Here is a 27,114-nt window from a genome sequence, read left to right on the forward strand (position 1 = left end):
TAGAGGGACACAGATGACCTTACGAACTCCTACGATGTAGTTACAGCCCAGCGGTGTCTGGGTTCCTCATTTGCTATGACACTAAACCCTTGCACTGTGCTGTGAGACATCAGCCACCTATTTCTCATTCCAGTGACAATAGTTTAACCTGCATTGAAGCTCAGGTTACTCTAAACCTCAGCTCCTTCAGCTTCAGTGTGACACTGATTACCTAGATACCTATGATACCCTTATTTCACAAATTCCTGTTAAGGCAACACTGTAACGACCAACATACTTGAAGCAGATGAATGCTAATACAGCTGCAATCACACCCATCAGGAAACTGATCTGCATGAGAAAAAAAATAAAGACTCAAAGGAATGAGGACAAAACTCCATGTTTCAATTGGGTGAAATTCCCAATCTAGTTTGATGCAGAGCTACAGGTGGAGCAAAGGTAGCAGTGAAGCGCCACTAAAGAAACACGGAATAAACCAACCTTGGGGCCACATCCCAAAAGTGCATCGACAACCCAAGGGCCAGTGTGAGCTATAAAACAAAAATTGCCCTGAAAATTCATGTTTAATTTACTTGCCTGTCACAAAGCAAGTCTGTAGTAGTATAGGGATACATGGTTTTAAGTGTAAAATCTTGGTCTAATGTTGTGATCTTTCAATTGTCACTGTCATGTTCCCAGCCTTGCAGAGAGCATGCCAATACTGAGTTTGGCAGGGATGCTGACACACCTGCTAGGTAACACAACAAAAAGAAGTCTCAGGCTCAGCATCTCTAAAGAGATCCGACACACAAGTGGGACAGTACTGATCGCCTCTGCTGTACTTCATGGGCTGCCTTAGCAAGCAGCACTTTCACAAAGGGCAGAAGACGAATCTTGCAATCGCAAGGTGAGCAATGCTGTGAAACAAAAACCTTGCAACTGCACACTTTGCTTAGCACAAATGACCTGCAGGCTACCCATCCTCCGTGGATTTGTCTTATGAAAGACTGGTCTTGAGTCTCTGTACGCATGCAAGTCTGCACAGACGTACAGCACTGAGAACACCCGTTTTTCAAGTTTTTCAATGAACAGACTCCCATCTCCCTGCAGTCGCTCTTGTACGTTGAGATAAACGAGCAATCCAAAGACCTGGGGAAAGCACTACTGCTGGACCCGTGCCCACAACGCAGGCAGTGATTCAGAAGCTGCCACATTAAGGAAGCAAGAAGTTACACTTCAGTGAGCACCTCTGTTGCAGAACCTACTAACAGCGTGTAGGATTGGACTACTGACACAGCACATACCTGCTGAGCACGTAAAAAGTTCTCCCTATCATTTTCAGCTTGCCACTCTGCTAGGCAACCTGCTGAGCTCCGTATGCTGTAGAGATTTGCAGAAGGGCAGGCTCAAGACTGACAGCCACTAGGAGAAGAAGAGCAACACACAAACAGGAATAAAAGCTGTTAAAGCATAAGATTTGCAAAACCTGCGATTGATCAAGAAATGCTCCAGCATTACAAATTCTTCCGATGCAAATTCTTTTGGCCATCTCCTATTCTGGCTGACACCAATGGAAATTTGTAACACTTGACAAGTTAAGTTACCAAGACTTACCCTAAAAAAAATTAACAGAAACAGAGAATCACAGAACAGTCAAGATTGGAAAGAGATTCTGGGGGTTTCCTAGTGCAACACCCTGCTGTGAGCAGGGTGAACTAGGGCAAGTCCATGTCCAGTCAGGTTTTGACTGTCTTCTTCAAGGACAGAGATTCCTAAGCCTCTCTAGGTCACCTGTTGCAGGTGTTTGATCAACCCCACAGTAAAATAATTATGTTTAAAGGAAATTTCCTGTATTTCAATTTGTGATGATACACAGTGATAAGATCCTCTGAGCCTTCTCTTCTCCAGGCTGAAGAATACCAGCTCTCTCAGCCTCATCTCATCTAAGAAACACTCCCATCCTATTAAGGACTATCTTCATAGTCATTTGCTGGACTTGCTGCAGTATGTCCACGTCTCTCATACTGGGAAGCCCAGAACCAGACAAAGCACTCCAGATGTGTCTCACTCCCCAGACTAGAGGGGAAGGATCATCCCCTTGAGCTGCCAGTGATGCTTTTCCCAATACAGCCCAGGAAGCCATTGGTGTTCTTTGCCTCAAGGGCACATTGCTGCTCATGCTGAGCTTGGTGTCCACCAAGACCTCCAGGGCCTTTTCTGCAAAGCTGCTTTCCAGCCAGTCAGTACTGGTGCATGCAGCTATTCCTCCCCAGAGGCAGGACTTTGCATTTCCTTTTGCAGAACTTTACAGGGTCTCTGCAGCCCATTTCTTCAGCCTCTCAACGTCATTCTGAATGGCAGCACAATCGTGTGGCGTATCAGCCACTCCTCCCAGTTTTTTACGGTCTGCAAACTTGCTGAAGGTGCATTCAGTCCTCATCATCCAGATCATCAATAAAGATGCTAAACAGTATTGGCCCTACTACCAGTCCCTTGGGTACAGCACTAGTGAGTGATTTCCAACTAGACTTCATGCTGCTGACCACAACCCTATATGCCCAGCAGCTCAGCCAATTTTCAGTTAATCTCATTGTTCATTTGTCTAATCCACACTCCATCAGTTTCTCAATGAGGATGTTATGGGAGACAGTGTCAAAAGCCTTACTGAACTCAAGATAAGGGGAGGGCAATGGATGTGTTTATCTACAAAGCTAGTCATCTCATCAGGTTCGTCAAGTGTGATTTCACCATCATAAATCCATGCTGACTACTCCCAATCACCTTCTTGGCCTTTATGTGCTTGGAAACAGTTTCCAGGATTATTTGCTCCATCACCTTCCCGAGGACTGATGTGAGGCTGATCATCTATATCTCCCCAGGTTCTCCTCCTTGCACTTCTTGAAGATAGTGGCAAAAATTACTTTCTTCCTGCCCTCAGGAATCTCCTTCAATTGCCATGACCTTTCAAAGATAATCAAGAGTGGCCTCACAATAGCATCCAACCAGCTCAGCCAGCACTTGTCAGTACCTCCCACCAAGTCCCATGGACTTGTGTATGTCCTGTTTAAGTGTTCCATAATCTGATCCTCCTCCACTAAGGGTGAGTCTTCCTTGCTCTAGACTTTACCACTGATCTCAGGGGCCTAGGATTGCTGAAGGCAAGTTTTAGCGGTAAAGGCCATGACAAAGGCGGCAATGAGTACTTCAGTAATTTCCCCATCCTTTGTCACAAGATCCTCCTGCTCCATTCAGCACTGGATCCAAATTCTCTCATATTTGTTTAGAAGCCATTTTTTGTTGCCATTCACATGACTTGTCAGATTCTGGTGGACTTTGGCATTCCTAATCCTATCCTTCAATGATCAGAGTCTCTATATGCCTCCTGGGTCACCTGTCCCCGCTTCCAACTCTTCTATACTTTTTACAGAAATGGCCAGGTCATAGAGAGACTTGCACTCAATGCTTGTTCCATTTCAGAACCCTATCATAAGCAGTATTCAGTTTCAAGTGTTCCAGTTTATTCCCCAGGGGAATTCTGGGAGTATGGTGTGAAGTCCCCTTCCAACTTTCTATGCATTTGAAAACCTGACCCCTAATCAAATGAACAGCAGTGTTAAATGAGTAAGCTTGGCTGATGCACTTCACACTTGATGATGACGACCTTCACTGAACATATTTTAAAGGTACTTCTCAGACAAGGTCTCATCTGTTCATTTTCTCCATTTTCATCAGGTGAAGAGATGGAAGCCCTGAAGTGCTAGAATCTATTTGATTTGAGGGGGCTAAGCAAGCACAAGCAATAAGCATGCTTTAGTGACTACTGCAAGGCACAGAGTGTCCAATTCCCTACTGCTCTAGATCTTCCATTGTAAAGATGTTACCTCTTCATCATGGCATGCCATTAGCATTCACTTTGAACACGACTCCACAAGACATCACAAAATAGTATCAGGTCATGGTAATTCAGGCTCCTAAATTGCATACCTGGCACTGGTACAAACTTCTTGTTTTATATTGGACAATGAAAGGCCTCCTTGTTCTATTCTTATTCCCTACTGGTAAAAGAGAGATTGAGGTATATGCACAGTATGCATAAGGGAACACGTCCAGAGGTTTAATGACTTTTTGAAGTACTTTTGCAATCCTCCCTAGCAAGGGGTTATACAAAATGCTGCTATTCTTCTCACTGAAACAACACTATTTTCAGGATAATTAATTTAAAAAAACCCCACACTTATTTCCAAAAATATGAAAGATATTGCATATTCCAAAAATTTATTAATCTGCAATATTGTGTTAAACCTTGGCTCTCTCCAGCAGTGATGTTACAACAGCAGTTGGAAGTCAAATAACTGTGTCCAGGGTCTTAAAGATTGCAAGTAAACAGGTTTAGAGGAAAGAAGTTTAATCCTGTGAGAGTTTTAGATATCCAGAAAAATTAGCACTATTGGAAAAAATTCTGCAGCATCCGATGATGTTTACCTCATAATTCATTGACATAAAATGAATTTCATACATTTATAAAAGCATGTTTACCCATTCTAAAAACATAACGTCTTTATTAATAAGCCAAAGAGGATTAGCAAAGAGCATTTTAACTTCAGAGGTTATCAAATTGGCAGTTACTACTAAGACAGTTGAGATAATACAAAAGATGTGCAGAAGTTAGAAATATGGACACAGTAACATAATATTTATCTGGTAGAATACATAGCAATACATCTCCAGGCTGGGGGGGGAGTCACTCCAACATAGAAGTTCAGCACAAACAAGACAGGAATAAAGCTGCCAAAGCACGCAGGTCACTTAGGAAAGCAGGCAAGGCTGAAGAGGTAACCAAGCGGCAGCAGGACCCCAGAGCAGACCATCTCTTCCCCACACACCAAAGGTGACCCTAACCACTAAGTACACCATAACGTTGGTCCTCATCTCTTCCCATGAAACCCTTGTATAAAAGATGCACCAAGTTAAAGTGAAAACAGCAATCCAGACAGCAATTTTGGTTTAGGGACTTATCTCTCAGATAAGTTTAAAGCTAGCCAGAAAGTTAAAGGGTTGCAATATTCCCTGCACACACCATCACCAAATTTGTACCTTTCCAAGCATCTCTCCCACATAACAGTAAGAGGCATTAATTGCTGCAGCAGGTTACCAAGTGTACTGGGCATCTGTGTTTAGGGGCTGGCAGCGGGGGACTGCAGGGTGGCCTCTGTGAGGAGAGGCTGGAACTGCCCCGTGCTTGACACAACCGGTTCCAACAGACCCACCACAGGGCACAGCTGAGCCCCTCCACCAAGATGGTGCCACCTCAGGGGAGACAGATGTAAGAAAGGGCCAAACACTGCCTGGCAGTGAGTGATGAGGGAAAAAAAAAAGTATGAGAAACAGCCCTGTAAGCACTGAGGGCAGAGAAGATGGCAGAGCAGAGACTTCCTTGTAGCCCCTGGAGGTATCATGGTGGATGCGATGTGTTGACCTTGGCTGGCTGCCAAACACCCATCCAGCCGCTCCCCCATTCCTCCTCAGCAGGATGGAGGAGAAAATAAGGTGGAAAAGCTCGTTGGTCAAGATAAAGACAGTAACTGGGAGAGGTAATGGGCAAAACTGGGATTGGATGTTGCCATAGAGGGAAATAATTGTGGGGGATTTCTTGTGGTTGTAAAGTGGTGAAGGGACAAAGGGTTTTATTGTGTGTGTAAATTGTCCACCTTTGTGTTGTGATGACATTTTGATTTTGGTGTGAGGATTTCACACACACACACCACCCCACACCCCACCACCCCTTCAAGATAATGAGACTTTAATAAGGACGGCAAAAGCTGCACACGCAAGCAAAGCAAAATAAGGAATTTATTCACTGCTTCACACCAGTAGGTAGATGCCCAGCCACTTCTGTGAAAGCAGGGCCTCAGCATGTGTAGTCATTACTTGGGAAGACAAACACCATAACCATAAGTGCCTCCACCCCCTCTTCCCCCTTTCCCTGAGCTTTTATTCCTGACCACAATGTCCTATGGTAGGGAATATCCCTTTGGTCAGATCAGGTCAGCTGTCCCAGTTACGCTGCCTCCCAACCTCCTGCAGAACCCCAGCCTAGCCCCTTGGGCAAGGCATGGATTGGAAAGAGCTTTGATGCTGTGCAAGCACTGTTCAGCAACAGCCAAACCACTGGTGCATTATCAACACTTCTAGTCATAAATACAGAGAACAGCACCATATGGGCTGCTATGAAGAAAGTTATCTCCATCCCAGCCAGACCGAGTACAATCTCCACGCTTTATTCCATACCATTTGCATCATGCCCAGGTCCCACATTATCCACTACAGCTAAGTATCCTCTGGTCATCCCATCCTTTTTCTTTCTCATTCCTGAAATCCTTTCGTACCAACACTTACAACATGTACTCCACACTTAAACGGTCTTTACGTCCAGCAGTCAGATTTATACACCCTCATTAACCATTATCCTCTGTCCCTTAACGGAGGCCAAAGCCACTTCACCACACCAAGGTAGCTAGTTAATAAACCATTTCTTTTAAACTTCAAAATGTAGAAAAGTCTTCACAAAGAACAAGCTGTACAAGTCACTGGTTTCAAAGACAGAATACTAGACGAAGTCATCTAATACACACTGCCTTCAAGTGGCATCAAGTGTACATACGGGTGTAAAATCTAAAGGTGACATTCAGTCCTTCAGAGAAAAAGTCTTTGCAACCACTGACAATGCCTTCATCTTGCAGCATTTTGAGAAATAAGTTTCTCTCAGGAAGCAGCACAAAACACTTCCACTTTAGACCTTTTTGTCTTTACTACAGGAGGACCTACCGTTTAGCTTCGATACTTTTATCTCAGTTTTCAGACTACACCATTATCATTGTTAGATACTCTTCAACAAGCACCACAGTACTATTTTATTAATAGTCACCACTATTCAAGCAGCAAAACCAGATGAGAGCACAAAAATCCAAACTAAATGCAACCCTTAAGAACAGCTGCTTCTCTCATTTTCATTTTCCTTGGCTAAATGGAAATAAAGAGTGTAACACACTGAGCCCCATTCCTACTTTTATGTTGCAGAGAACTGGCTGCACTCACCCATTTAAGCCAATTTTATCCTTGCTAAGACTGTGCAAGGAAAACAAGGGTTGGTTTAAAGCTGCGCCTATAAGGAAAGGCTCTTACCTGTGTTGGCCCAGGGGAGATACCAGGGGCAGCTGACATTCACGTAGGTGCCGGGCAGCCCGTCTGGCCAGCAGGCATAATTGTCAAATGTTCTGTTGCAGAACTTGCCTTCTGCAGAGAGATGGAAGGGAGGGTCAGGCCACTGCCTTGTATTCATACTGCAAGGAAGAAAAGACTGAAGAGCAGAAGATAAAAGGAAACACAGACGTGTGCATTTAAGCTAGAACAGCATTATGCACTTAAGCTTTGATGTGGAGTTAAACGAGATTTTTGTCCAGAAGAGTTTATCCCCACACAACAGGAAACTGTTGTTTCAGGGGGGCACTAAAGAACAGATTAGGGTCTTTGACTAAATCAAGGGGCAAGAAAGGTAGATCAATACTGATTCATTCCCATCTTCTGTTTTACACCCTTATGTGTCTCAGCTTAATTTAAAATCATTTTTGCTGTGAATAGTGTAGATAAGCATTCCCAAGAACTGTTCACAGTCATGCAGTTGGAAAGTCTAGCCTAATGTATAGATCCATCAACGAAATACCCACACACAACCATAACTTTGCATTACAGCTTAATCAACACGAGAATACTTCAACGTCAGATTTATTAAACTGTCATTCTTAGAGGGCAGCACTCAACCGCTCAACAGGATAATGGAGCAGAGGGAGATGAATGTTTCCCTGCCATTGTTGTCATCAGCTATTGCTCTCACTGCCATAATAATATAGTTAAGAGAAGGAAAATTAACAGTTTTGAAAGAATTCTTCACAGATACAACTTTAGACTCATCTTATCTTTCTCACTGTGTCACAAAAGCACTGAAGCATAGGACAGGCTGTGCTGTGTCGAGTTGTGAGCGTCACTGACAAGTCACCAGTGTCCTCTAAACACCATGATGCTGGCACATCGCAGATGCGCTCACCACATTACAGCAGCTCAACTGCTAAGACAAGCTGCATTCTCATTTTCTCTAAGGCACTTTTTTTTTTTTAAAAGTCACTGCAGCATTTTACAATGTTCAAAATAATTTATGCCAACTTTAAGTCCCACAAACTGCTAGGTTAATGTGAACAGCATGATCGCAGATTTCCTAATGCCTGTGTGCTCTCTCAACAGTGATCCCTAAAAACTGTTTTAGAGGTATTACATTACTGTGCTGCTTTGATATGCTACAGCCACCACTTGCCACTGCAAAACACTCTGGACCTAAAGACTAACATATTTACAAAGAAATTGTTCTATAAAATGCTTCCTCAGCAGAGGGAAGAGTCCCACAGAGAGCAGGCAGAAGCAAATGGGATAAAGAAGAAATTGACTGGAAAGTAAGCTGGAGAAGTATTTTCAAGTTCATAATCACTCCTTTGCTACTGTGACCATGCATTTTAAAAATTAATACATCCTATCCCTACCAAGCAGGCTTACCTGCCACAATGGGGGGTGCCTCATACAAGTATTTCAGGCACTGGAGCTGATAGTCCTTCCACTTCTGCATAACCCCAGAGAGGGATCCATCTGAACTCTGAAAGAGAAATCACGAGTCTCAGACATTACAGGGATTTAAACTGTTTTTCATGCAGCCTGAGTAGGTGGGTGTGAAAATGACTACCACAAGCCAAAACAGCACTGCTTATCATAAAGGGGACAAGATGTTGCTATGCATTTGCCTGATTGCAACCAAAGAAATCTCTATTTGTACCACGAGGAACTGAAAAAACCCACAAACAACTATACCATGTCCTCACTGAAACCCAAAGTGAGCTAGCCTTGCTCTCTTAAACATGCCCCAATTGTGTGTGATTTATTATCTCATGAAAAGACAGGGACAGCAGCAAGTCCTGTTAGGAGAGGTTTTCTTTCCAACAGCAGTATTTCTGCTATCCCATAAATGCAACCAAGTTCATTCACTGTATTCAGTAGATATTCCCCAAGCATTCTTCCAGAACTTGGATGAAAGTTTTTTCCAGCTCAGCTTTTCTTCCATGAAGAACGGCTTTTCCCTGCATCCAGCATATTTTTCCTGAAACCCCAGAAAGAGCAAGGTCCTGCCTTTTTGCACAGTTTGATAGGCTGCAGGTTCCACCGTCAGCTACCCAAGTACTGACGGGGCAGGGGAAAAGTACCTACAAACTCTGTCTGAGCACAAAGGAAATTAGCTGTTATTAAACTGCAAAATTTAGTGCTGGCTGCTCACTCAACAGTAGCAGATGCCCCACCTGGCTCACACAAGCCCAGCTTACTCATTGCATTTAAGTAGAGAGACATCAGTCCTTCTCTCCCCTCTCTGCATTCGTATAAACTGAATCACAAATGTGAGGATTATCAGGCTGCAAGTGATCAACAATACAGCTAACTCGGCCTTCTTTTTCCAGAGGAAGGCTCAGCATGGATGTCTCAGACATACAAATCAACAGGATGAACCTAATGGTACAACACACTAACAATGAGTGGAGGAAAATTAATTTAATCCCAGCTGTCAATCAGTTTATCAAGTGAAGCATGAGGGTAAATAATCCTTGTAATTTTACCCTCACAGCTTCAACTGCTAATTTTTATTTTCCATTTGTGCTTCTAAACCTTTTTCAGACAGTTAGAAGGAAGTCAGGGTGTGGGAAGGATTGTTTCAAAATGAAGAAGTCATTTCAAATCTATAACTGCATTTCAGGAAAGCCAAACTGAATGCTGTCCACTACAACCAATGTGACTGAAGTTTAGACAACAGTGCAATCACCTTGGTATAAAAGAACAAAAGTAGAACTGGCATTTTTGGACTACAGACCTCTCAAGTCCTCTTCTCTCATATCCTTCTGATTAAAAAAAAAGTGTTTGAAAAACACAAAACACCTTTCACATCATGCTTCTGCCTGGATCAAGCCACTACATTTAATTACAAAGATGCATGTGATAAGTATAACATTTAGCAGAGATACCTGTGTTGTTTTTCAAGAATAACTGCCTGTATTTACATGCAACTTAACTGTAGCTAGGGCCTCATGGCCATAATTTTAGTAGAATTTAGCCAGCTCCCCCTGAAGTCAAAACAAGCACAAGCCTGTGGATCTTTGAAACTCTGACTCTTGTGCGCCTGACTTAAATCATCTTATCTAAGCCAATAAATGCTGCCAAAGTCTGTCTGTGCTAAAATCCCTTCTGTAAAATGAATGCATCCTACCGGATTTTAACCCCATGTGCCTACAGAAACACACAAACCTGTAGCGTAGTGATGTATGCTCAACATGCCTGAAGGAGAAAAATCATCATCACCTAAATTAGGTCTACAGGTGCATGTAGAGAAACACATAACCAGTAACACTAAAACTAAAATGCCATCTACAGAGCCCTGTAAACTGAGCGAGGATGGATGACCAGAGTATGGGGACAGGGAAGAACTTTCAAACCTAAGTTTCTCTCAGGCAGTCTTTAAAAAGTAACTCTCAGGTTATGCATTGTTTAAAAGGTCTTCATTTTACAAGGGTGGTTATTGAAGTTAGACAGGAATGTTTTACCACCCTCTCACCACCAGGTTAACACTTTAATAAATGAATTAGAAAGAACATTTTCAGGATGAACCCTTAAATTATGATTCAGAATAATTTTAGAAGCTACTAAGTGTCACACAGCTTCCCAAAAAGTAACTATTGATCATGCATGCAGATGACCACATCAAGTTAATCCAAATTCAGTTTAAAGACCATTACAAGATAAAGATGCATACAGATTTTCACTTAGAAACAACACTTTACCTTTTAAAATATCCTGAAAATATCCTAGAACTGCTTGGACTAAGAAAATCAGCTCTTTTGGAGTCAGCAAGCTTTCAAGCATTTTCTTCTAAATCAAGTTTTCTTCCATTGCTTTCATGAATGCAGGAATAACCAGCTTTAATTACAGGTTAGGAAAAAGCAAGTCTCTATCCCTCCATTTAATGAAAAAAATTCCACTTATATCAGTTTCTCATAATGTGAGAAGACAACTCTGAGAAGGAGATTAGCAAACTATAAGAGTAAAATAATTAGACATGCCTTCTGTGGAGATGACTGATTTGGTAGACAGTTTTCTATTACCTATAGTCTGTTGCAATACGACTGTCCAAGACTACATCATTTGTTCTCTCTACACAACAGTTCACTCTGGTTCAGTTGAATACCACATTTTGTTATCAGACAAATTGACTGAAGTTTTAATATATGTTAATCCCCATTTCCCAAAGATTTTGGTTCATGTGAACAAGAATCACAAGCTATACAGTGCCACAGATTTACAATGTCAGTAGGTATTCAAATAAGAGATACTATATTTTCTTGAAAATTGATTTAATTCCTTCTGCAACATCAAAGCACTAAACACACATACACGAGGACAAGGTTCTTGGGTCAGTACCCAAAATTTGGAGCAAACTGGAAAAGTTCAAATAGCTTTATTAAATTCAGGACTATATTTTTGTTGCTGAAAGCACTGGTCCTTGTGTCTTTGTTGTGGGGTTAGGTTGGGTTTTTTTCCAGTTATACTCAACCATGGGAAGAAAAACAGCGGTAGTTTTGCTGTGGTGAAAATACATCACAGAGGGACAGTGCAGGAGAAGAGGATGGAAACATGGCTGCCTGGTTGAGGTGGAGCAGTCAGAAGGCAAGAAAGGATGAAGGACATTCAGGAGGTGAGTAACGGTGCAGTCTAAGGAGCATAAAACAGATACAGAAAAATGAAGACAAGGCAAAGCACAGAGACCAGGAGACTTTCAGTGTATGTATATAATTAATTATATTTAATTACTAGTGATAAATTAGCTCATTCAACAATCTGAAGACAGAATTCCTTACAAATCCTTAACACCTTTATAGGAAAGCCTCTTTCTGTAGCCATCATTTGTCTTGATAGACCCTAATGTAAAAGGAAGCATTTTAATCACGTTTCAACATCTTTGAAACTATTTCCACTGTGACAAAAATGGCATCCACACAGATCCAAGGTGATCAATGCTACAAAAGCACTATTCTAATACAGAATCTCAGACCAGACAAAACGCACCATGAAATGGCATCAGAGTGGAAGGGAGAATTCTCAGAGCTTCAGAAGCAGCTGGAGACTCCTGGCGTTATCTTCTTTCCTCTTCTCCCATCACCATATAGAAGGTCTTACATGCTACAGAATGAGAAATCCCTTCTTACGTTTGCATTTCTTATGTCTTTGGCTGTCTGTTGTTAAATGGGAACACTCACGTCACAGCTTTTTCAAGCTTTTAACATCTCAGGATAAACAAGATTTCAACTTGCTGCTAAAGGCTCACACATAATGTTACAACCAGTGAGACCTCCAAAATGCTAATCTTAGTCTTCAAAAGCAAAAGTTAGGCAACCTGGCATTGAACCACGCTTTGGTACAGCCTTGGTATTCTCCCCTAGGATTGTAGCAATGACGTATCTACCTCATGAGACGAGAGGTCAGATTACATTTAGTACCTTTTGTCTCAGAAGCACCAGTGAATTACTTTTAAAATTTACTGCCCTTTTTGAAAAGTCCAATGCAACACATCATTTCCAGGCTATTCTGCTCAGGATCAGCACAGCAACTAAGTCCAAGATAGGTGAAGATTGCACATTACTAGCTTTATGCTCATTCTGACTTCACGTTCTTTCCTGTATAATATGGATCTTATTAAATCACCTATTATGTCAGCATAAGCTATAGGTCTGTCTGCATCAATAAAAGCCAACGCAGAGTAAGAGCTAAGCTGGCCACCTAACAGGTTTATTCAATTCATAGCATGGACATAAGCTCGAATTTGAGAGAGTTTTGTCCTCAGTTCACAGCCCAAATAGTCCAGAGCACAAGACTGCTACCCCAGAAAGCTTTGCTGTGACCCAATATCACCTGGCATTTATTGGGACGAGACTCCTCCTGCCCAAAAAAGAATGATTTCCAGGTTTCAAACTTAAATGAAGTAATTTGTGTGGGGCTTAAATACAGTCACCTTCCTGAAAGCACTTTCCCACCTAACAAGATGCTTTGGCCTGCCACAACAGCACCTCTGGGAGCAGAAGTTTAAAAACAGAAGCTGTAAGACAGCACAACTCTGCAACAGGGCGAGCTGTTCACAGAACAAACTTCTCTGTCCTTGCAATTTGTCATCATTTTTCTCCATTTCTAATTTGAAGTAAATATGAAAGTATATGAATGGCAGGATGCTACTTCTACCTCCCTAAGCCCATCAGTCAAGATCCAATTTCTCAACAGTTACTATAAATCTGTCAAAAGAGTCCTGCAAATGTTGATGCTCCATGGAAGCAGCAAAACACCCAACACTGAACTTCATATTAATAGAGTCCTTTGACCCGCTGTTCACCTGATGACAACACAATCCTGTTGAGGATAAGTCCTTCAAAATTCTTCCTGAAGAACAAAAAAGATTCTGGAAATGCATTAGTATGGGAGCAGGCTTTATTGTTCAAACTGCCCACAAGAGATGCGATTTAACCTGATTTTATAACTACTTAGTTCAACTTCTGTGTAATGAGCTAATCTGAATCCATTATAGGCAACATCTCTGACAGCCCAGTTACTCTCCTTTAAGTACTGAAGCTGTGCCAAAAGAGGAGGTACATCAAAAGTTACAGTGCTGTCTCTACTATAGATAGTACAAAAGAAGTATCATTGAAGCTACCTCAGTAATACCTTTTTCAGAGATCACAATTTAGGACATCTGACATCCCCCAGATTTCCATATTTATCACATTCTCTTCCCATATTATGTTGCCCAGTATCGAGTGTAATGTAGTCATCTGACATTATACAAGACTAAGTGACCCTTTGATGTAAAGTCATTATTCTCAGTGCCTTCCACAGGGCTGCTTGACCGATGAGATAACATTAATTATGCTTCCCAAGTCAAATTTTACAAAATGCTTCATCAGCAGTTGGATCACTCTGGACAAATTCCTCACCTTTCAGAAAAAACAAACAGGGGATCAAAACAACTTTTCTTTCAGAGAAAAGCCTATTGCCAGCTTGTAGGAGTTTTTCCTGTAAACGCTTCTGTTCCTTAGTTACTAATGAACCCATGACTTCAGTAGCTCAAGAGCGCCAGAAAAAGAAACCTTTCAGCATCCTCCCTGCTAGTGAAAAGCAGCAAATGAGCTCCCACAAAAGGAGCTACTGGATCCAGCCAGAAACTCCCCGGCAACATCTGCCAGCTCAGTCTTCTCTTAGGCTGCAGCAGCTCGGCGCTCACAACGGCATCCTCAAGAAAAACCAAAAGTCCCAGGACTTCGATAAAAGCAAATATTGAAAACAGTGTTTCACCAGCTGTCCATCTATTCCAACCATGTCCATCCATGTCCAACCATGACCATCTATTCTGTCACTGTTTTAAGACTTCAAGTTTCATGATATCAAGCCTTTGAACTCAAACCTGCAAGAGGAAGCTCTCATCAGGCACTTACAGCCGATCAATGCACAGAAGAAACTCTCCTCCCCTGCCCCTCTCTTCAGCCCAGACTGACAGCACACCTCCAGTCCTGAACAGGAACACTGGGCTTTCAATAACTCCCCGAAACACACAAGATGCCCCTCATTCTATTTCATCCTCTCCCTGAGCAGCTTCAAAACAGCATCTCAGCCCCTCCAAAGAGCATCCTGAAAGAACAAACATGACACTCCTGTCAAACACAAGAATATGTATAAAAACACCTGTGTGGAGTGATTTGGTTTATTGTGGGGTTTCTTGTTTGGGTTTTTTTTTTTGTTGTGTTTTTGCCTGCTTTTTTTTGTGGTTTTTGTTTCTTTGTTTTTTTTTTTTTTTTTTTGGGGGGGTGGGTGTTGTTCTTTTGTTTGTTTTAAATCAGAGGCTGAGACTCAGCACTCCTCTCTCTCAGCTGAAAATAACCACTGCACCGCATGGACCCTCATAAATTTTTCTTCCTCTTTTGCCCACCTGCACAGCTTCAGAAGGAAGGGTTGGCTGTGCTTAATCCCATAGCAGCCCATAACAGCACAGGGCACTAATCACTACCACTCCTCCCCTCATTCTTAAAACCTGTTCTTGCTGGATTATGGAAAAAAATAGATAAGCATATATATTTCTTAAAGAAGGTTTGAAAATACAGATTCCCAAGTGCAGAATGCTTCTGCCCAGAGTCTCAGATAAGGCATTTTAAAGAACAAAACCAAAACTGACTTGAGGCATATTCTAGCTTCTCAGTACTTCTGTTGATCAGGCACAGGCAGCTCCCAGTCTGGCTGACTTGCCATTTCACAAATCGTTCCAAATATATAAACTGTTTGAACAGGTGGGAGAATTCAGCCACGACCACAAGGGTTTCCACTCTGGGACCAGACACTCCAGCTCCATCCTGGGATGCTTCATTCATGCTTTGAAACAGAACAGTTTTCTCTTCCCATCCCTGAAATTTTTGTTTTGACAAGGTGCATTTCAATGAGAAGAGTGTCTCTTTGCCCCTATTACTTTTGGGATCAAGGCCAAGTATTTAGCATTCAGAGGCATAGATATGAAAGCAAACTTTATTAACACCTAAATCAACCAGCACAGTATACAGTTTCAAAATCGAGGGAATAAAGTACAGCCTAACATTTAAGCATGCTACAAAATCAAGCATCATCTTCTAGAGACATAAATAAATAAATATCAAACTCCTGTAGGTCAGGTAGGATAGACTGAACATGTGGTACAAACCTGTGTTTGCGGGGTTATTCTATTGTTTCTGTCTTCAGTGATGGACAGATCTGGGACGAGAAGTTACCTGTAGAGTTTTTCTGCCCCATGAAAAGCTTTCCCAGCCTGGAAAGAAGTTTCCTCTTTGGTCGCTGTAGGACCCATGAATCCATATGCTTAACAGGTGAGGCAGACACATATTTAGATCGACAGCCATTATTACCAGAAATTGTTATTTTCATTACAATGTCTTCCATCTGTTCTTGTAAATGTTCCAGTCAAGTATGTAATACATGAGCCAAAGACGACAGAAGAAACTACTGAGCAACTATGCAAAGAGACAGAAGAAAAAAGCAAAATTCAAAAGTGACTATAACTCCCAAACTCTTGGAGAGCAGAAAGCAATCCCACAATTTCAGTGGGAGACAGTGTGCCAGCACTCATGAGAATTAAATTATCATAGGACTCCTGTACAAGGTGATTTTACTGTGCACTGCAAACCTAGACACATGCTTTATGAAGTGCCCTTTTTAGAAGAGGACTTTTATTGATGCAGTTACACAACAGAGCAAGGAAAAGAGCAGAATAAAGAGTTTAAATTGCATTTTTAGACAGATACAAAAGGTGCAGCACTAGAAACATTATGGAAGGAACAAAGGCAAAGTTGAGCGGTGTTGTGGGAGCAGAGGAAGCTCCAAAGCTGACTATAAGAAGAGTACTTCAGATCTACCCTCAGATTTAGAAACAAAGCACAGCCTACGCTACTGGAAGAGGAAACCGGCATTTCATTAAAAATGTTGTAATAACAGAATCAGAGAATGGTTTGGGTTGGAAGGGACCTTTAAAGATCATCTACTTCTAAATCCCCCTGCTGTGGCAGGGACATATTTCACTTGATCAGGTTGCTCAAAACCCTGCCCAGCCTGACCTTGAACACTTCCAGGCATGGAGCACTCACAACTTCCCTGCACTACCTGTTCCAGTGGCTTGCCACCCTCATACTAAGTTTCTTTCTTATGTCTAATGTAATTCTATCCTCTTTTAGTTTAAAAACATTACCCCTTGTCCTATCATTACCTGTTCTAGTGGCTCGCCACCCTCATACTAAATAATTTCTTTCTTATGTCTAATGTAATTCTATCCTCTTTTAGTTTAAAAACATTACCCCTTGTCCTATCACACTACAAGCCCTATTAAAAAGTCTCTCTGTCTTTCTTATAAGCCCCCTTTAAATATTGAAAGGTCACAATAAGGTCTCCCCAAAGCCTTCTTTCCTCCAGGCTGAACTACTTGAGTGCTCTCAGCCCTTCTTCATAGGAGAGGTGCTCCAGCACTCAGACCATCTTCGTGGCCTCCTCTGGACTTGCTCCAACAGGTCCATGTCCTTCTTGTACTCAGGATGCCAGAGCTGAAGGCAGTACCGCAGTGGGGGGTCTCACAGAGCAGAGTAGATGGGGAGAATCCCCTCCCTCAACCTGCTGGCCACCCTTCTTTTGATGCAGCCCAGGATATGGTTGGCTTTCTGGGCTGCAAGCGTGCATTGCCAGCTCATGGCCAATTTTTCAGCCACCAGTATCCCCAAGTCCTTCTCTGCAGGGCTGATCTCAATCCATTCATCACCCAGTCTGTACTGATATTGATGATTACGGTGCAAATCAACTGCACCGCTCAGCTTACTGTCACTCACAAACTTGCCAAGGGTGCACTCAATCCCACTATGTCATTAATAAAGATATTTAACAGTACTGGTCCTATTACAGACCCGAGGGACACTGCCACCGTGTACTATCACAATGGAGTACAGCGACAGTGACAGATTTATAGGGCTGAGAAAGTAGAGGAGATTTAGGGCGGAATTGAGATCCCTGATCAGAGGCACATACTGTTGTTCTTAACGTGTAGAAGTGCCTTGCTTTGTCTCCTGCCACAGCTGCAGAGAGATGCAGGTTTCCCCTGCATCCTACATCATATCTGTTAGTCCCATACAGGGTCTTGAATACCGCAGGAAGTTTTGAGCAGCACTAGATGCCTACATTTGGGCAACTGACTCATCCTAAAAGTCTCTGAGCTGCTGAAGCAAAACAAAGCAAAGAACATCTGTCAAAGCTGGACTTTTGGCTCCTCTTGCTGTGGTTTAAAATGCAACTAGTTAAGCTGGTTCTTTATGACGTACTGAACCAAGTGCATTTAAAATGATCTGTTTCCTAAGCTTACAACTTGACTGGTTTCTCTGCAACAGCCAGCAATGGTCCAGTCCCAGAGCTGGCTGAGCAGAGAGACAGACAGAGCCTGCAGTCCAACAGAGCCAGGGAACTGCAACATCTGTGTTTCCAAGCGCACAAACAACAAGGATTTCCCCAAAAAAAACAAAAGTAATCTTCATCACAACCTCAGGGACTGAATGAACATCACTTCATTGTAAATAACCTGTATTTTCACTAGGCAAGAAAAACTCTAAACCTTTTCACCTTTCATGCTAAAGCATTCCAAGGGAGTTAAGCTCTCCCTGACTTTTCAAATGTCTACTTAACAGTCACTCTTCTCAAAAAGCCATGGTGCTAGATCAGAAGGCAATGTATAGAGAGTTAGCTATTTTTCCCTGGGTCACAAATCCTACAGCAACATAAACGTGGTCACCAGTTTCTCATCCCATCACCACAATCCCTGCAACAGCCTCAATAACAAGAAAAAAACCATAACCAAATCAGACATATTAACCTTCACAGACCTTTCTCTCATGAATGCATTCCCATTGACACTTTCTTATTTTTAAACCATCTTAGTTCTCCTGTTAAAAAAATTATTTGATAGAAAAGCAACCACCACAAAGCTATTTAAAAACCAACACCACACACAAAACCAAAGCCTCAAGTATATCATTTCATGGGTTCTGCACCTACTGTTGTTTAGAGATTGCTAGAGAAGAATGCAACCAAATCTGCATGGCTTTCGCAGTTCTAGTTGAGGGGAGTAGTTTATTTTGGTTTTAACTAATGCAAATTAACTTCCTCAGAAGCCCAATGTCACAGTGGCTCAAGGTCCACTGTCTCATTATCTGCCATACTGCTCTTTCCCCCTACCAAGGCAGTTACATGCAGCACTTTCACAAATTGCTAGTGTTTTCATCAACAGTTATGACACATTTGAGAACAGAGCATACAAGAGAAGTTCTGTGAATGAAACTCATTCTCCAGATGTCATCTGTTTTCCTTCCAAATATTAAATAAAAGACAATGCAGAGGTACACCTTTGCATAACCCAATGACAGGACAGAACCTCTACAATAATATCCTTGCAGCATTGTATTGTATACAGTAGAGCCCACATTTACTTGGTTGGATGCGATGTGGTGTTTTACAGCCTGCATACGATCTTACACTTTTCAGCATTCAACCCACACGGCTGCAAAGTGCTATATTCCAAGGGCTTGATTTTTTCAAAAACAAGACAGGAGCAATGTTGCACACAGGCTGGAGTCTTACCTCAGCCCAATATGGAGAAACATTACAATGAACAAAGAGCAAGAAGACAAGTGAAAAAACCTGTACTGAGATGTCACCCAGGGACTGCATTCTGATCACATGAAACACAGAAGTAACATAGGTTGACCAACAAGGACCAAATCAACGTGCCTGAAGTTAAGGTCACATTGGATGATCACATTATTTTACCCAAAGTTTGAGGGGAAGATCTTGCAGTCTCTGGATATCAAAGTGAACAGGGGGCACAAGCTAGAATTAAAAAAAATCTGGCACCACACTGCTGCAGCATCCTCCTCGAAGCTGTGTTCCCATGCAGAGGGAGCCAGGTGATGGTACTGCTTCCAGAGCCCACCCAAACATGGAACTTGTATTTCTGCCTTCAGCCCACCTCCCATGTCCTTTTCCTTCTACCTTCTTTTAAAACAGACCTTAGAAGAGTTTAGTTTCCCTATGCAGGGCTCCTGTTTTGTTTTTTGCTTGTTTTTTTTTTTTGGCTATGCTCCTGAAAGCCTCTAAGTAGAGAGATGATTTAAAGCATCATCTTCACTTGACAACAGTCTGTTGTATTTGTGAAGTCTTGGTAGCTAGGGCTGTATGGTCATCTTTCTCCAGAAGTGAGGTTACAAGCAAGAGTCAACAGGAGATATGAATGCACTACAGTGTTTGCTTTCACTTCTGCAGTCTTACATCTGCTTTTATTTACAGAGGCTAATTCAGCTTCCTTGAAGGCAAAAATAAAACAGCTCCAACCTGAAATCTAAATTTTCTTCTTTCTAATTCTCTGAGGACAGCCATCATCATCATCTTCTACAATATTTAAAATTACAACCACACAGAATTCATCTAGTTGCAGGACATAGGAATGAAAGTCATTAAAATCAGAGGCTTTCATTAACAGCATTAATTGAAATTAGCTTTTTCTCCTTGTCTCTATTTTTTTTGTATCTTTAATACAGGACTGGTATTTTTAAAGTTTTCCATAGGACTAAGCAGGCTGAAGACTTCGAAATCAAGGAATTCCAAACAATTCTTAGCTATTCAGTACTTCATCATAACAATGTTACATTACCACCTTTGACTCAAATGATTTGGAAGGTCAATAACACCCTCCCCTCCTCTCCCTTTACACTAGTAAGAGTGCCTGTTGAATTTATCCAGAATAGATTCATTTCCCAGTTTTCCTACAGTCTCTCCCAGCCAGGGAAGCAGATTATGGAAATACAAGCAAGTCAAGTTGAATCACAGCCTTCCTCTACTCTAGGACTGCAAAGCAACTTATGAACCACACTATTACTGTGGGAATCAGACCAGGCTTTTCCTCAAATCTGAATTAGTCTACCACAACACCTCTTTCAAAAAGACCGTAGTTTCTTTATTTCGGAAGCACAGCAGAATGAAAATATTATGAGAGTTGCTGAGTGTTACAGCAAGCAAGTGGGTGACCAAAACACAAATAGACTCTGGGAGTTCTGTCTTCTCCTAGTTCCCGAAGGAGATGACAATATTGGTTCTCTGAAATTAGTACCATGACAGCTGCATGTGTAGATGACACAGAAGTTAATAAAACTGAAAATCCTTCTGTACACTTAATCCTGAGATCTTGTTTCAGTACACCCTTTCCTTGAACTCAGAGGATTTTGTAGTTTAAGAATTTTAATAAAAACAATCCTCAAACATTTCTTCCAGTAGTCAATATCAGGCCAGTTTATCAGACATTCTACACCAGAAGTGTCTCAAACCAACCAGCAATTTTTCCAATTCCCTCTCCGAGTATTTTATTTCTTACTCAGTCAAAATAAGTAGCCTGCAACCCATTCCAGTATCATGCACACATCAGTTCACCGTTCTCCCTATTCCTCTATGTTCTTACCTCCATCGCATTAACCTTGCATACATAATATTTGGACACTAATACTCAGCCCCTCTTCTGCCCAGAGATCCTGGCACTGAGCGCTCAAGTTGAACCAGCAGCAAAAGGTCTATGCATTAGTTCTGCAAGGCCATCCCACATGTTACCATGCTTCTGGCTACCAACAGTAGCACAAGAGAGGAACTCGGATGCAAGATGGAACCTCTAGTTTTTCAGAAGTTTTTCCCTACCCCATCTTCAGTCCACTTCTAGTAAGCTTTGATCGTCATCAGTTGGACTCTCACACCATCATTTCCCCAATATGTGGTAAATCAGTAGATTTTCTTCATTCAGAATCCTTACCAGCCCTAGGGAGGAGGATCTTATTTCTTTACTTCTGGCAGATATCACAGCCTTTAGCCCTGCAGGTCTGCTGTGGCAACAGCCAAAAACAGTCACAACTACCCACAGAAATCAGCCTGTCTCCCCCTCAGCCCTTCTTTCCTTTCCATACTCTTGCAGAGGCACATGGAGCTGAAGAGGTTTGCAGCTTAAGCTACAGGAGTGAACTGCGATTGTGTTGATGTCAAAGCTGAGTGGACTTACGTTTCTTCCCACCCTTCTTTGGGGAGACCTTCAAAAGAAAGAGGAAAAGTGAACAACAGATGAAGAGTGCTGTTCAGGCAGCAAGCACACTGGTTTTCAGAAAGCAAGAGACAGGATAAAACCCAAGAGCAGGGTGAAACAACTTCATAAGCCAAGCAAAGAAAAACATGCAAAGAGCTTCTCAGGAAAGCCATCCAGCCTGGCCAAATGGAAGTACAGAAGAAAGAGCTGCCCCTCCAGTCAGGTCTCTTACCTTTGTCAAAACAACTATTTTAAGTTGTGCACAAAGCTTCTCGTTCCCCAGCTCCAATTTTCAAAGCACTGAGGGAAGCAGTGACCATGCAGTAATAAAGCTGAAAATGGATAGGTCACTTAGAAGGAATTAAAATAATTCCATTAGTTCCATGTTAGTGGTTTCACAGCCACGTATTTCCCATCTGACACTAACCTTAAATCAAGCAGCACTTGCAGGAACAGAATAGATTCAGAGAGAAGAGGCTAGAGAAAAAGCTTGGGAACTTAAATAGCAGTGTCTTCTTTTGACATGTGTTTTCTGAGGAAAAGTTTGCTCTCTGAACTAACTTGCTCTGCAAAGGATTTTTGTTTTACTTCTCAGTTCATCCTTAAGATGTAGCACTGGAACAGAGAGTCATCTGACAGCATAGCTATCAGCATTTAAAGCTGCATAGACCAGAACTGCTCCTGAAAGGAGTAGTTTCTCTGTCCACAGAGAAAGGTTGTGATTTCCTCCCCCATGCTTTGCTCCCCTCTTCTCCTTACGCCACCATAAGCACTTGTGCCATCACACCATGAGACGAACAGGAGAACTCTCCAGGGTTAAATCAAACAGGCAAAATGTTTAAGAGGATAATAGCTGCTGTGAAGCAGAAATGAAAGCAGCACAGCTCACACTGAGGCATATTCAATCATAATTATCCACCATCTTAGAACTAAGAGGAGCCTAAAATGAAGACCACTACCTGTATAATAATGTTACCCTAGGAGTCAAATATTTATTACTCAAAGTAGTAAAGACTTGAGAACTTCAGCTACTGGAGAAACAGCTCTTAAGGTCTCTTCATCTATGCTCGTTACTAGACGACTCGTGATTTTTCAGCTTTTGCCACTAGGAATGCTACCAGGCAACTATGGTGACCTTGAGGCCAGAAGGACTCACAATGATAACCTCATCAATTTCCCGCACAGCACCTTCTAGAGCCCCACACTAACTTCTGCAACCATTTCACACATGCTAGCTTAACCAGAAAATACCACTAGACACACATCTAATCTGGACTTGAAGACTCAAAGTGACAAGAGAAGCCACTGCAGCCTTAGGCAAGCTGCTACTGGGGTTGATTACCCTCAGTATTGAACTCCACATCTGTTTCTGGTCTGAGTTGAATTAACCATGCAAATAAGTTTCCTTAAAAGGAACTACCTTGCAAAACATGAAGTATGGCACAACAGTTTTAATTAATAAAATGGGACTGATGCAATTAAAATGTACCTAATTCAGTTTTCCCTAGATAACAGGGTGGTTAGTATTTGCAATGTTAGATCATTTTTCAGTCTTTTCACAACACTGTTGGATAAGTATCAGATTAAACAGCTATTAGTTACTAGTGAAAGCAAACACAAATTGATTTTTTCTTTGTTAGCATGGTACCGTATGATAGCAATACTCTCTGCTCTGGTGCCCTGCGGAGGAGACCCCAGACTCCTCCACCTCACCGCTGTTAAGGCTGAGTTGGTTTCAGATAAAGGAGCCAGTTGTCCTTTAGCCCCAGCCACTACAGACTTCTCAGATACTTTAAGCTTCATTCGTATTTTTTAAACTTGGTTTGTACTTGTTGCCACCAGCTTCCTTACCTTTTTGTTATACATCATTGCTGGAGCTATTTTAGCTGCCACTTCCATTTCTTCGAAGAATTATTTAAGTTGTTACAGAAGACAACTACACAGCTGGAGGTACTGGGGACGCTATCAGTATCTTGAACACCTCAAACTTAAGTAGTATTTGTGCTTTTATAGGATCATTTTTTCCTTTCATGTCATTTTTACTCTTTCAGCTTCGCAGCTGCGGATGGTAGCTTACATTTCTTTCTACTTTTTCAATTAGAAGGAGGAACGGATTGGGTAAACAAGTCAAAAATCCACAGATGGAAGTGCTGCAATATCAGGGCTGCAGATCACATCTGCTTCTAGAGATTGGTAAAAGCTTTCATGCCTGACTACCTTGCCCCAAAAAATAAGTCTGTTCCTCACAGCCCAGCAAAGCAGCACACTGATATACTACAGTCAACAGTCCCTCTTCCACCTCGGGTATCTTTTTGCTTTAACAGTGTAGATTTTGAGGACAGAAAGTTCACTGGAACATTTAAGTTTAAAATAGGTAAATTAGCTACTGTATGTGGAAGTTCTGCTCAAAACATCACACCAGACACACATGCGTGTATGTGCACACCCCCCCCCCCTTAACACCCTTCCAAAGCACCCAGAGAACACAGCATTACGTTACCTTCTTCCTTTCTTGCTGTCTTCTTCCTCTCCCTCTGAGCGAGTGTATGTGAGGTCTAGGGAGACAGAACTCAAAGCACAGGACCTTAAGTGGATTCACAGCATGGAAGCATCAATAATCTCCATTCACTTTCTAACTTCGGTTACTGGATTCTGCCTAATTTACTCAGTTGTTTTATCCTCCTTTCTTACACATACACCCACGTATAAAACTTAAATTCGTTTTTATTTTGTATGTTATGGAAACACAGCAAATCTCAACCCAAGATTAATATCTCCAAAGCTGTCTGAGATGCTCTTGCACTTTTATTAGAAGAGCACCTTTTAAAAGAAACTCACTACAACAGTGTCTCTCTCCATGCCTTATTACTCTGTCACATCTAGCTCTCAGCAGGCTGAAAACAATCACCAATATTCCTTTAAAAAAAATCCAAACAAAACCAAAAACCCCAACCCACAAAATAAACCAAGTTACTCTTCATCACTAAGCAATAAAAATCACAAATTTTAAACCCTATCAAGGACTAGTCAGTAGATGAGAAAGACCTTTGAGATTGACACGTGGTAGAGATTGAGAAAGACCTTTGAGATTGACACCATGGAACATGCTGCAATTAAGATTTTACTTACTGAGCTAAACATTCTTACTACCTTTGTAGAATTAAAAGCACCAAGTGGAAAGGAAAGAAAGGTCAGCTTTGGTTATATTCTTGAAGTCCACAGCCAAAACCAGGCTAGAAATGGCAGGTACATGAAAAGCCTTGTGCTCCAACCACCTGCAGGAACAGCTTCTGCACAGCTCACTAGCGTGCACCCTCTTCCTTTATGGCAAACAAGATTTATTCAGACCCCATAAATAAGTCTTTGTGCATGCAAACCTCTCTCAACATCCTTTACACAACAGTTTCCAATTATTTAAATGAGCAAGTCATGAATTCATTAAAGTCTGATCTTTTGCTTTTCTCATCTCCAAAATGAAGACTCATTTAGCTATATAAAGTGTTTATAAAAAAAGGAGAAAAAAAAGGACATTTTTATTAGCTTTAAAAAATAACAACCACCAATGCTCATCACTACAACTTAACAAGGCTCTACTTGAGTATAGGATCTCACTAGGCTGATTGCTATATAAACAAGTGTTTCAGGCAAAAAAAAAAAAAAGAAATCCGAAAACCTCAGTCTTAACTGGAGTGGTTCAGAACTGTGCATTTTATGGAAAAGAAAGAAACAACACAACCAAGAAAGGCAGTAACTCACTACACAGAGGACAGGAAGACAACTCTGGCCAGAGCTGGGACACGCTCCCTGAGGGAACCCATTAGACGAGCAGCTGGGGCAACCGGACAAACACACAGCAGACTGGCCAGCTCGTCTGCTTTGTTTCTACCAAAACTTTTAATGGAAAGGACGCTAACCCGCAGAACATTTCTCTTGTCAGATTACTTGGACCAGAAATGGTCAAAAACTTAAGAAGGCGCCGGGGTGGAGGAAAAGACAGATGAGAGGGAAAGGAAGGCTAGAGAGAAAGTGATTTAGTCAAGACCAAAGTAGGCTGACACTTTCCATTCCCAACTGTTCAAGTAGTTTATTTTCCAGTTTGGATCGTAAAACTAAAAGACCAGCATTGCAAAATAAACACAAAGCAGTTAGCTCACAATGGTTCTGGAAGTTGAATATTTCCATGTCGGCTGCCTGTCATCCCGTACTTGACAGTGTTCCAAACTTGCCACAAATTTGCTATGAAATTATCTTCTCATTTCCCAGTGACACAGTCTGGTGTCTGTGCTGCCTTTCAAGAAACACTTTTCTTCTGTGCTGAACCCAGCTGTCTATTGAGCAGGATACAGACACTTTGAACAGTGTAATAAATCTGTTTATTTCCAGAGCTTGATTTTGCTCCAAATATTTCCAACATTACAAAAACAGGGGAAAGAGGGAAGAATAAGAACAGCTATAAATTAAAAACAAACCAAAAAACTCCAGAGGCCATAAACTAGCATCAAAGTAAAGATCATCATCTCAGATGTAATTTGGGGACAACAGAAAGTATTTGGAATTCAGGATTTGTATGCAAGTTCTTTCTAGCACACTAACTGGAAATTTAGTTTCTCTTGATCAGCCAGCACACAGGCTCGTTCTCCCTCCCTTCTCTGAAGTACAAGCACATTCATGAATTACTTGAACGTACGAATTTTCCTTAAAGCTTTATTTAAGCATTATGCCAAGCAGCTCAGACAAAACGGCAAAGCCAAGATTAAAGAGGAGTGTAAGTCCTTCTGTTGAAGAAAAACTATAGAATATTTTCAAAGACAATAGAGGACAGCACACAGCAAAAATTAAAAACAGGCTCCGAACCAAGCTGCTTAACCCGAGAAGTCTACAAGCAAAGGGCAATGCAAGGGACAGACACGAAGGAAACTAATTATTGAAAGCTTGAGCTAGTGGAAATTTAACCTCATGAACTATAAAGGATGTTTACATTAGCTTTGTTCTCTCACTATTACAGCCTTTACGTTCCCTAAGTAGTATGTGTAGCACCAACTGACAGCTTAGTTTGTTATTAAAGTGCCTGGCTCTAGCGAGTATACTGTTTAATAGTGCAAATGGTCTCATTGATTAAGATGTCTACCGTGCAGCTGTAACCCCTCCTCCCCCCACAATCAATTATACAGGAACCAAGAACATTCAGAAAAACATAGCCCTCCAACCCCAACTCAATATAAAAAGGGATTCATACTCCACTGCTTTCTGTAGCTATTACAGAGATTTCCAAGGCACCTATCATACTTGTATCCAAGCACACAGACTTTGTAAATTTAGTGGACAAAGAAGAAAGC

At 41.6% G+C, this 27,114-nt stretch overlaps 1 protein-coding gene across 1 annotated transcript in view; it reads right to left on the reverse strand.

Moving 5' to 3' along the window:
- Positions 1–8,671, reverse strand: part of GLP1R (glucagon-like peptide 1 receptor) — a 56,960-nt gene extending 48,289 nt beyond the window's left edge. The window contains exons 1-2 of the mRNA XM_009696805.1: positions 8,581–8,671; positions 7,162–7,272 (exon numbers count right to left, since the gene is read on the reverse strand). Coding sequence (XP_009695107.1) covers positions 7,162–7,272; positions 8,581–8,650 — 181 coding nt within the window. The 5' untranslated portion in view covers positions 8,651–8,671. The remainder of the gene's footprint in view (positions 1–7,161; positions 7,273–8,580) is intronic.
- Positions 8,672–27,114: the final 18,443 nt, after the last annotated feature.

This window comes from Cariama cristata, unplaced genomic scaffold (genome assembly GCF_000690535.1).
Source record: "Cariama cristata isolate BGI_N322 unplaced genomic scaffold, ASM69053v1 scaffold4273, whole genome shotgun sequence".
In the NCBI taxonomy this organism is placed as follows: Eukaryota; Metazoa; Chordata; class Aves; order Cariamiformes; family Cariamidae; genus Cariama; species Cariama cristata.